This window comes from Chiloscyllium plagiosum, unplaced genomic scaffold (genome assembly GCF_037043375.1).
Source record: "Chiloscyllium plagiosum isolate Xiang-an unplaced genomic scaffold, Cpla_swu_hap1 HiC_scaffold_3, whole genome shotgun sequence".
NCBI lineage: Eukaryota > Metazoa > Chordata > Chondrichthyes > Orectolobiformes > Hemiscylliidae > Chiloscyllium > Chiloscyllium plagiosum.
In genome coordinates, this window is record NW_028270141.1 from 94,846,893 (window position 1) to 94,859,522 (window position 12,630).

General features: G+C 40.3%; 1 protein-coding gene across 2 annotated transcripts in view; it reads left to right on the plus strand.

Annotated features, from left to right (window-relative positions):
* The window catches only part of LOC122547043 (desmin), a 42,764-nt gene that overhangs the window by 12,426 nt on the left and 17,708 nt on the right, over positions 1–12,630 (plus strand). For both annotated transcript variants that reach the window (XM_043685644.2, XM_043685639.2), the window contains exons 3-6: positions 2,698–2,847; positions 9,823–9,942; positions 10,362–10,457; positions 11,082–11,216. In XM_043685644.2, the coding sequence (XP_043541579.2) occupies positions 2,698–2,847; positions 9,823–9,942; positions 10,362–10,457; positions 11,082–11,216 (501 nt within the window). The remainder of the gene's footprint in view (positions 1–2,697; positions 2,848–9,822; positions 9,943–10,361; positions 10,458–11,081; positions 11,217–12,630) is intronic.

Genomic DNA, 12,630 nt, shown 5'->3' on the forward strand with positions numbered 1-12,630 from the left:
GTACATGCAAGCCTAGTTCTAAATCTAGAATGCGTTGCTGGGAAAGCACAGCAGGTCAGGTTGCACCCGAGGAGCAGGAGAATTGATGTTCCAGGAATCAGGGCTTATGTCGATTCTCCTGCTCCTCTGATGTTGCTTGACCTGCTGTGCTTTCCCAGCAACACGCTCTTGACTCTGATCTCCAGCATCTGCAGTCCTCACTTTCTCCTAGTTCTAAATCTAGGAAAGCAAAGGTCCTAGGACAGACCCCTGGAAAATCCTACTGTAAAAGCTCTCCTCCAGCATGAAAATAGACATTGAACACTAATCTCTTCCCTAGTATTTAGTCAACTTTGTACCTATGCTGCTATTATCCATGTTATTCCATAGGCATTAATATATTAATTTAGATAAATGTGAGGTGCTGCATTTTGGAAAGGCAAATCAGTACAGGACTCATACACTTAATGGTAAGGTCCTGGAGAGTGTTGCTGAACAAAGAGGCCTTGGAGTGTAGGTTGATTATTCCTTGAAAGTGGAGTTGTAGGTAGATATGACAGTGAAGAAAGTGTTTGGTGTACTTGCCTTTACTGGTCAGTGCATTGAGTATAGGCGTTGAAAGGTCATGTTGTGGCTCTACAGGACATTAGTTTGGCCATTTTTGGACTATTGCGTACAATTCTGGTCTCCCTAATAAAAGAAGAATTTTGCAAAACTTGAAAGGGTTGAGAAGATTTACAAGAATGTTGCCAAGGTTGGAGGGTTTGATCCATAGGAAAAGGATGAACAGGCTGGGGCTATTTTCTCTGGATTGTTGAAGGCTGAGGGGGTGACCTTTATAGAGGTTTATAAAATCATGAGGGGCATTTATACGGTAAATAGACAAGGTATTTTACATGAGGTGGGGAAGTCTAAAACGAGTTTAAGGTGAGAGGGGAAAGATATAAAGAGACTTGAGGGGCAACCTTTTCATGCAGAGGGTGGTGTGAGTATGGAATGAGCTGACAGAGGATGTGGTGGAGACAAAAGAACTGCAGATGCTGGAATCCAAAGTAGATAGGCATGAGGCTGGAAGAACACAGCAAGCCATGCAGCATCAGGAGGTAGAGAAGTTGATGGGAGGCTGGTGCGACTACAACATTTAATGGATGAGTATATGAATAGGAAGGGTTTAGAGGGAAATGGACCAAATGCTGGCAAATGGGATTAGACTTATATAGGATATCTGGTGGGTATTGACAAGTTGGATCGAAGGGTCCGTTTCTATACTGTATATCTCTATGACTCTGTATGTACACCATATCAACAATAGTACCTTCATCAACACCGTCCATAGCATCATCAAGAAAACTCAAAATAGTTCAAATATACATTAGCTTTCTTTAATTAATTACTTAATATGTATCTCAATGACTATTCATTTTGTCTTGAATTATAAGTTGTTCATGCTTTCCCACTACTGAGGTCAACCTGACAGACCTGTCACTTTGAGTTTATCCCTACTCTTTGAACAATGGCACAATATTTGCAACTCTCAAGTCCTCTGGCAGAAGTCTGTATTGAAAAATGTTTGTGAGATTATGATCAGTGGCAGTGCAATGTCTGCCCTCTAGTTCCTCAGTAACCTGAGCTCCATCTTACTTTATTCTGGTGATGTATCAGTTTTAAGTACAACCAGTCTTTCTAACACATCTACTTTATAAATTGCTCGCCTATTCAATATATTTCATGAGGAGCTTAGCAAAGTAACAAAGTATGGCAGATGCTGGAAATGTGAAACAAACATAAAAAAACTCAGCAAGTTTGGTGGCATCTGTGGCGAGAGAAGCGGAGTAAACATTTTGAATCTGATATGACTCTTGTTCAGAAGTTCTTTCACTAGGACTTTGACAGCGCTCTGTTCCTTTGTAACTGCAGATAAAAACGCTTATCCATGCCCTCTGCCTCCATGAATAAATCCCCTTTTCAGGGTAACTCAACAGACCCATACCTCCTCCTATGATCCTCTTTTTATTATATACCTGTAGAAGATGTTTAGATTTCCTATTATGTAAGCTACTAGTCTTTTCTCCTTTCCTATTGTCTGTTGGAGAACTCTTGAAAATTTTCAAAATTCTATGTGGTTGTCACTTATACCACCAAGCTGATCTCCATCATACATAAACTCTGGCCAGCTCATGTTACCCTCTCTCATTCTTATCTTCCAAACAACTCTGGCCTTGGTCCCCTAACATTACCCCCTTATGTGAATGTACTTGAACCATTTCCCTTTAAAGGCAGTCCAGTTCTGTCACAGTTTTCTCTGCCACACCTATGCTTGCTTGTCTTTGATTCAAATTTACCTGGGACAAAAACTGACTTTCCTGCAATGAAGAATTTTGCCTTTTGATTGCTCCCAGCTGATTGCCATTGTTAACTTGGCTTTTTGACGGTAGGATTGCTGATTCATTGACAGTTGATCCACTTACTCCACCTATTTCCAAAAGACCATCTGATGCCATGTCATTGACCTTAAAAGTTGTCTGTTTCTCTCTCTAACAAGTTGCCCAATCTGGAGTGTTTCAAGTAGTTTCAATTTTTATTTGAGATATCATATCAGATTTCAGATAACGCACTACCGAGTCTTTTTAGGAATAATATAAAAGCTGAAATTACACCTTGTAATATTCACACGCATTGGATTTGGTTCTTGATTGTTTTGTAATGTGTGCATGGCAGGTGCGGAACTTAGAACAGGGCAACCAAATTCTGGAGACTGAGGTTGAGGCCATGAAGAGTCGCTGTCTGCATCCACAAGGCTTGAGGGCACTGTATGAAGAACAACTGAGAGATCTACGCCGAACAGCTGATCAAATGAAAATCCAGCGGGTAACACATGAATCAGTTCTTTGAAACAAGTACATTATTATTTCATGATCTATTTCAGCATTTAAACCACTATGATGCCTTTTTACATCCATATTTTCCAATCCATAACCATTTAAAAATACTCTACCATTGTTTTTCATATCAAAGGCGCAAGTTCACATTTATTCATATTATACTACATCTACCATGTATTTACCCATTTTAAACTGCCTAGAAGTCTCTTTGCGTTCTCCACAGCATTCACATTCCCACCTTAATTTGTCTCATCAGTAATGTTCCACAGGGATCCGTGCTGGGACCACTGTTGTTTATGTGTGTGTATTTATATATATATGTATGTATATGTCAGAATACAGCAGAATGTAAATAGATTGGAGAGATGGGCAGAGAAATGGCAGATGGAGTTCAATCTGGACAAATGCAAGGTGATGCATTTTGGAAGATCCAATTCAACAGCGAACTATACAGTAAATGGACAAGTCCTGGGCAAAATTGAAGTACCGAGAGATATGGGTGGTCAGGTAAATTGCTCCCTGAAGGTGGCGACGCAGATCAGTAAAGTGGTCAAGACAGTATACAGCATGCTTTCCTTTATTGGATGGGGTATTAAGTACAAGAGTTGGCAGGTCATGGTTCGGCCTGGAACGCATTGTCAGTGGAGGTGGTAGAGGCGGGCACAATAGCGTCATTTACGATGTATCTAGACAGACACATGAATGGGCAGGGAGCAAAGGGATACAGATCTTTAGAAAATAGGCGGCAGGTTTAGATAGAGGATCCAGATCGATGCAGGCTTGGAAGGCCTAAGGGCCTGTTCCTGTGCCGTAATTTTATTTGTTCTTTGTTCTTTGATTTGGGTGAGGAATCAAATATAAGACCATAAGACCATAAGACATAGGAGTGGAAGTAAGGCCATTCGGCCCATCGAGTCCACTCCACCATTCAATCATGACTGATGCGCATTTCAGCTCCACTTACCAGCGTTCTCCCCGTAGCCCTTAATTCCTCTAGACGACAAGAATCTATCAATCTCGGCCTTGAAGACATTTAGCGTCCCGGCTTCCACTGCACTCCGTGGCAATGAATTCCACAGGCCCACCACTCTCTGGCTGAAGAAATGTCTCCGCATTTCTGTTCTGAAATGACCCCCTCTAATTCTAAGGCTGTGTCCACGGGTCCTAGTCTCCTCGTCTAACGGAAACAATTTCCTAGCATCCACCTTTTCCAAGCCATGTATTATTTTGTACGTCTCTATTAAGTCTCCCCTTAATCTTCTAAACTCCAACGAATACAATCCCAGTATCCTCAGCTGTTCCTCATATGTTAGACCTGTCATTCCAGGGATCATCCGTGTGAATCTCCGCTGGACACGTTCCAGTGCCAGTATGTCCTTCCTGAGGTGTGGGGACCAAAACTGGACACAGTACTCCAAATGGGGCCTAACCAGAGCTTTATAAAGTCTTAGTAGTACATCTCTGCTTTTATATTCCAACCCTCTTGAGGTAAGAGACAACATTGCATTCGCTTTCTTAATCATGGACTCAACCTGCATGTTTACCTTTAGAGAATCCTTGACTAGCACTCCCTGATCCCTTTGTGCTTTGGCTTTATTAATTTTCTCACCATTTAGAAAGTAGTCTATGCTTTTATTCTTTTTGCCAAAGTGCAAGACCTCGCACTTGCTCACGTTAAATTCCATCAGCCATTTCCTGGACCACTCTCCCAACCTGTCTAGATCCTTCTGTAGCCTCCCCACTTCCTCAGTACTACTTGCCTGTCCACCTAACTTCGTATCATCGGCAAACTTCGCTAGAATGCCCCTGGTTCCCTCATCCAAATCATTAATATATAATGCGAACAGCTGTGGCCCCAGCACCGAACCCTGCAGGACACCGCTCGTCACCGGCTGCCATTCTGAAAAAGAACCTTTTATCCCAACTCTCTGCCTTTTGTTAGACAGCCAATCCTCAATCCATCCCAGCAGCTCACCTCGAACACCATGGGCCCTCACCTTGCTCAGCAGCCTCCCGTGTGGCACCTTATCAAAGGCCTTTTGAAAGTCTAGATAGACCACATCCACTGGGTTTCCCTGGTCTAACCTACTTGTTACCTCTTCAAAAAATTCCAACAGGTTTGTTAGGCATGACCTCCCTTTACTAAATCCATGTTGACTTGTTCTAATCAGACTCTGCTCTTCCAAGAATTTAGAAACCTCATCCTTAATGATGGATTCTAGAATTTTACCAACAACCGAGGTTAAGCTGATTGGCCTATAATTTTCCATCTTTTGCCTTGATCCTTTCTTGAACAAGGGGGTTACAACAGCCATCTTCCAATCATCTGGGACCTTTCCTGACTCCAGTGACTCTTGAAAGATCTCAACCAATGCCTCTGCTATTTCCTCAGCCACCTCTCTCAGAACTCTAGGGTGTATCCCATCGGGGCCAGGAGATTTATCAATTTTAAGACTTTTTAACTTTTCTAGCACTATCTCTTTCGTAATGGCAACCATACTCAACTCAGCCCCGTGACACCCTTTAATTTTTGGGATATTACTCATGTCTTCCACTGTGAAAACTGACGCAAAGTACTTGTTAAGTTCTCCTGCTATTTCCTTATCTCCCATCACTAGGCTTCCTGCATCAGTTTGAAGTGGCCCAATGTCTACTTTTGCCTGTCGTTTGTTTCTTATGTGCTGAAAGAAACTTTTATTATTATTTCTAATATTACTGGCTAGCCTACCTTCATATTTGATCCTCTCATTTCTTATTACACTTTGTTATCCTCTGTTTGCTTTTGTATCCTTCCCAATCTTCTGATTTCCCACTGTTCTTAGCCACTTTATAGGATCTCTCTTTTTCTTTAATACATTTCCTGACTTCCTTTGTCAGCCAAGGTTGTCTAATCCCTCCCCGGCTAATCTTTCTTTTCTTGGGAATGAACCTCTGTACAGTGTCCTCAATTATACCTACAAACTCCTGCCATTTTTGCTCTACTGTCTTCCCGGTTAGCCTCTGCTTCCAGTCTATTTTAGTCAGTTCCTCTCTCATGCCCTCATAATTACCTTTATTCAACTGTAACACCATTACATCCGATTTTGCCTTCTCCCTTTCAAACTCCAGACTGAATTCTACCATATTATGGTCGCTACTTCCTAAGGGTTCCCTTACTTTAAGATCTTTTATAGAGTCTGGTTGAAGTTTTTGAAGAGGTAACAAGTAGGTTAGACCAGGGAAACCCAGTGGATGTGGTCTATCTAGACTTTCAAAAGGCCTTTGATAAGGTGCCACACGGGAGGCTGCTGAGCAAGGTGAGGGCCCATGGTGTTCGAGGTGAGCTGCTGGAATGGATTGAGGATTGGCTGTCTAACAGAAGGCAGAGAGTTGGGATAAAAGGTTCTTTTTCAGAATGGCAGCCGGTGACGAGCGGTGTCCCGCAGGGTTCGGTGCTGGGGCCACAGCTGTTCGCATTATATATTAATGATTTGGATGAGGGAACCGGGGACATTCTAGCGAAGTTTGCTGATGATACGAAGTTAGGTGGACAGGCAAGTAGTACTGAGGAAGTGGGGAGGCTACAGAAGGATCTAGACAGGTTGGGAGAGTGGTCCAGGAAATGGCTGATGGAATTTAACGTGAGCAAGTGCGAGGTCTTGCACTTTGGCAAAAAGAATAAAAGCATAGACTACTTTCTAAATGGTGAGAAAATTAATAAAGCCAAAGCACAAAGGGATCAGGGAGTGCTAGTCAAGGATTCTCTAAAGGTAAACATGCAGGTTGAGTCCATGATTAAGAAAGCGAATGCAATGTTGTCTCTTATCTCAAGAGGGTTGGAATATAAAAGCAGAGATGTACTACTAAGACTTTATAAAGTTCTGGTTAGGCCCCATTTGGAGTACTGTGTCCAGTTTTGGTCCCCACACCTCAGGAAGGACATACTGGCACTGGAACGTGTCCAGCGGAGATTCACACGGATGATCCCTGGAATGACAGGTCTAACATATGAGGAACAGCTGAGGATACTGGGATTGTATTCGTTGGAATTTAGAAGATTAAGGGGAGACTTAATAGAGACATACAAAATAATACATGGCTTGGAAAAGGTGGATGCTAGGAAATTGTTTCCGTGGACACAGCCTTAGAATTAGAGGGGGTCATTTCAGAACAGAAATGCGGAGACATTTCTTCAGCCAGAGAGTGGTGGGCCTGTGGAATTCATTGCCACGGAGTACAGTGGAAGCCGGGACGCTAAATGTCTTCAAGGCTGAGATTGACAGATTCTTGTTGTCTAGAGGAATTAAGGGCTACGGGGAGAACGCTGGTAAGTGGAGCTGAAATGCGCATCAGCCATGATTGAATGGCGGAGTGGACCCGATGGGCCGAATGGCCTTACTTCCACTCCTATGTCTTATGGTCTTATGGTCTTATATTTGATTCCTCACCCAAATCAAAGAACAAAGAACAAATAAAATTACGGCACAGGAACAGGCCCTTAGGCCTTCCAAGCCTGCGTCGATCTGGATCCTCTATCTAAACCTGCTGCCTATTTTCTAAAGATCTGTATCCCTTTGCTCCCTGCCCATTCATGTGTCTGTCTAGATACATCGTAAATGACGCTATTGTGCCCGCCTCTACCACCTCCACTGACAATGCGTTCCAGGCCGAACCAAAGTCCTACACAACTGTAACATGACCTGCCAGCTCTTGTACTTAATACCCCATCCAATAAAGGAAAGCATGCTGTATACTGTCTTGACCACTTTACTGATCTGCGTCGCCACCTTCAGGGAGCAATTTACCTGACCACCCATATCTCTCGGTACTTCAATTTTGCCCAGGACTTGACCATTTATTGTATAGTTCGCTGTTGAATTGGATCTTCCAAAATGCATCACCTTGCATTTGCCCAGATTGAACTCCATCTGCCATTTCTCTGCCCATCTCTCCAATCTATTTACATTCTGCTGTATTCTGACATATACACCCTCCGGGTGAAAATTCTGTTCCTCAAATCCACTCTAAACTTTCAGCTTTTAAGGAGACATCTGCTTTCTATCTGCCATGTCCATGTCCCTCATAATCTCATACCTCAATCAGGTCCCTCCTTTCATTTTTCGGTTCTAAATGAGAGGCAATAGTACAGTGATATTTGCACCAGACTATTAATACAGAGACCTCCGTTAATGATCTGAGGACCTGTGATTGAATCCTATCATGGCAGATGGTAGAAGTTGGATTCAATTAAAAATCTGGAACTAACAAGCTAATGGTGACCATGAAACTGTTGTCAATTGTCAGACAAAACCATTTGGTCTACCTGTGATTCCAGACTCACAGCAATGTGGTTGATTCTTAATTGCCTTTTAGGCAATTAGGAATGGTAATAAATGCTGGCCTGGCCAGTGATGCCCACATCCTGTGAACGAATTACAAAGAAAAGAAACAACCCAAACCTATCTAACATTTCTTCATAAATAAAACACATCATCCAAGGTAATATCCTGGTCAATCTTGTCTATACCCCTCCACAGTAATCGCACCCTTCCGAGAGTATGGTGATTCGACTGCACATAGAATGTGGGTTAACTAAAGTTTTTAACAACTCAAACATAACCTCCCTACTTTTATGATCTATGGCACTATTGATAAAGGCAAGTGTCCTGTATGGTTCTTAACTACCCAATTAACCTGTCTTGCTGTCTTCAGTGATCTGTGGACATGCACCTCAAGGTCCCACTGTACTTCTGAGCTTCCTAGCGTCTTGCCATTCATTGCATAAATCTTTGTCTTGTTACTTCCTTCAAAGTGCATCACCTCACACTTTTCAGAGTTAAATTCATCTGCCACTGATCTGTACATTTGACCAATCCATCTATATCTTTCTGTAATCTAAGACCTTTTCCTTGTTTCAATCACCCAGCCAAACTTTGTCATCTAAAAATCCATGTTGTATACACTGCAGGAATTCATCCGCCCAGGATTAATGAAAACATGATTTGTACAGTCTATACTTAGATGAAAGTCAACCAAGACTACTGTGGCATAGTATGCAAATCTAGTTTTCTGTTTAATGTCATCCCTCACCACCATTACTAATGGAAGGTCTATAGTCCACTCCCATTTATGCTTTCTACCCTTTTGTTCATTCTTAGCTTAATTGTCCTCAATGCAGGAAAAATAGACAGATTCACATGTGATTGGATGGATACCACTGGTGGTTACACCATGTTTTAAGGAAAATCTAACTCTAGAGTCTTCTTCCATCTTAAACAGTCTTTCAGGATTGTGGATGATTTGAAGAGTTCTGAGATAACTGAGTCCAATATGAGATCTACAGATTCCGTGACACATAGGTCATTCAGTGCTTTTGGGGTTAGGTAGTTGAATTGGTTGGAGATTCATGCACACTCTCTGTTACTTCAAATTCATCTCTGCATATTCCCAATGAAGTTTCTCAATGTGTTCAGTGCCTTTATTAATGAATATTTTCCATTTTTATCACTTATCAGATGAGGATTGCCCTGATTTAAAGGAGATGCTGGACCTTTCCAAGGGTATTTTGAGGACTGGACTAAAGTATCTATATTGTTCCACTGGGAATATCTTGTTGTATCCAAATTCCAAATAGAACAGTTGCTTTGGAAATCTTGTTTCGGCATATGAACCAATGTCCAAACTCTGGTAATAGTAAAGATATAGATTTCCTTAGAAATTTGCAGCTTGATGATGTGTACTGCAATGAGGTGTATGTGTATCTTCGCAAGCAGCATCCATATTTATTCTGTTATCTTAGGTTGAAGAGCATTGTTTTCATCTATAGAAGTGTAACAGACTTTTGGGGTTATTTACTAAAGCATGTTGAAGATCCAGTTAGCTTGTAGAAAACTGTTATACGTCTTCATGGTTTTGTGAATTTATCGGTGCAAGACTAACAGTATAATAATGTAAAAAATCAATTTTATTTTGGACATACAAGGATATGGCAGTTGCTGCAAAGGATGCTATGACTGGTCAGCTGGAGACTATGAAGGTCAAATATGAAGAAATTGTTGCAGCTCGGAAGAAGGCAGAAGATGAAATCGAAACTTTCCGCCCGGTAAATAAACCAGTTGCATTTATCTTCCTACATGTCTGCCTGTCTATAGTATTTATCTCATTACTGCATTTCTACAGTCTCCTTTACCTTTTGCTTTTCTCTTTTCTACCAAAAGAGCTCTGCATTAAAATATTGACATTTGAAACTATAATAAATGTTTATTGCAAACATAGAGGCTGATTTTCTGTGAACCTTCTCTGACCCATCAGCCATAACTTCAGTGGAAGTGCTTTATCCTGTTTTTCTGGCATTTTCATAATTCTTCCATCAAAGTTACAGAAAATTAATGGATGAGATAACACCATTCATATTCAGCTTTACTGTCTTTACATAATGTAATGATGACATATGTAGAGATTACTACTTTTTAAAATTCCGATTATATCGTTCATAAGTAATATAATTTATAATTACAATAGGGTGTAGATGCTGCCACAACAGCACGAATGGATCTTGAAAAGCAGTTGGAGAATCTTGAAGTTGAACTAGAATTCCTCCAGAGAGTGCACAAAGAGGTATAGTTTCATATTCAACAAAACATACATCTAATTTATAAACCTCACATTCATGCCAATTTTGAAATACGTTGTTATAAAGGAGGAAGAATTAAAGAAAACAAATACAAAGTTAAAGATTATGTAGATCATGGCATATATACAATTGTAAAAAAATTTGGTGAATTCAAATGTTTTAGTTCTCCAAAAGTATAATATGGAATAGAACATAGAACATAGAACAGTGCAGCCGAGGAACAGATCTTTTGGCCCACAATGTTGTGCTGAACATGACACCAAATTAAACTAATTCCCTCCTCGTGCCCTTGGTCCATATCCCTCTGTTCCTTGCATATAGAAATACATATAGAAATAAATACGGACATAAATATGCAGATAAGCAATAGCAGTGTATATTATCTTACCTTTGATTGAATTATTTAAACAAGTAAACGTATCCCACTGACAAAATTGCATTCAAAAGTTTGTTTAAAAACCCTATTATTGCGCATAATTAGAGCAAATTAGAGAGTTGATAAGTGTCAAAGTACTGACACTCCACCATTCTAATTCTAATGCATGTTATGACTAACATGAATCATCATTTGTGAAATTATCAATTTATAGTATGTATCTTTTAAATAGGAAATTGAGGAGCTAATGAAACAGATCCAAAATGTTACTGCCAGTGTTGATATGACATACTCGATTCCAGACCTGGCCACTGCACTTAAAGACATTCAATTGCAGTATGAAGGAATATCAGCAAAGAATTTGCAGGTGAGGTGGTTTTAAAAAAAGTGAAATATTTTCCATTTTCTAGTTAGCTGTAATTTGTTCTACATGAAGTATTTGTATGAAAAATAGTGAACACATACACTGGACCGCAATTCTAATCGACAGGGAGTGAATTTCATCTTCAGATATAAATCAGTTCTACTTTAACTTTCACTGATTTAAGACATGTTTGGATATCAAGGGATGAGAAGAAAAAATGATTTGTATTTTACATAGCTCCTTTCCTGATCTCAGGACATTCCAATGCACCTTTCAACAATTGAAGTTCTTTTGAAGTGTGGTCACTGTTGTAATGTTGAAGATGAGCAACTAAATTGTGGACAGCAAGGTATGACAAATGAGGATGTGATAATGACTAGAAAGCCTGTCTTAGATTTAGATTGATTGAGAGATTTAAAAAGTCAAAGGCTTACTTTCATATGGTGCTGGTCAATAGAAATCAGGAACAGAAAGGGATCTCATGTTGTAGGAGTATTGACAGCAGAGTCCTGCACCTGACCACCTCTTGAAGAGATGCCAATGAAAACCAGCTTTTGATTACTTTGAGGAGCTGCTGATGAAGAGTTTGTAAGGAAGTTTCCCCTTGCGATATTGTGCAGGAGAATCTGATACATTATTCTGCAATATTCCGGAAAGGAAATATATAATTTCCTGTTACACATGATCTTTATTGTCCCTTCAGAACTGCAGGTGGTACACAGCATTGGAGCAGCTGGCACAGCTATTCCTCTGCATTATGCTGATCTAGATCCTGAACAGGTAATTTCCTTATCAGTTCCAGGTAAATGTGTTCAGGTATTTAGAAGTTATTTGAGGTATGTTGGCAAGTGTGGCCAAATACATACTATTGATTCAATTAGGAATTAATAAAGGGATTTAGCTTACAGGCAGAGACTATAGCTGAAATACTGAACCGAGGAAGAAAATCAGTGAATGAAAAGGTAATTTAGGCAATAGATAAACCACCTGGACTGGACAAGGGAACTAAGGGTGGAATCTGCAGAAACGGTAGCACATTCTTCCAATCCTTCTCAGATAAAGGGGTGTTGGCATGGAACTGGAAAATTGCAAATGTTACACCTTTGTTGAAAAAAGATTTTAAGAATAATATCAGCAACTACAGACCTGTCAGTTTAACCTCCATAATGGGAAAGCTTTTAGAAATAATAATCTGAGACAAATTAACAAGCCGTCTGCTGGACAAAGGTATATTAACTCAGCCATGCATAGACGTGTCAACGGCAAATCATGTTTAAATAATTTGATCGAGTTTTTTGAAGAGGTGAAAGAGAGGAATGGTGAAAAAAAAACATAGAACAGTACAGCATAGTACAGGCCCTTCAGCCCTTGATAGTGTGCCTTTTACCCTACTCTATGTTCAAACTAACCTACATAT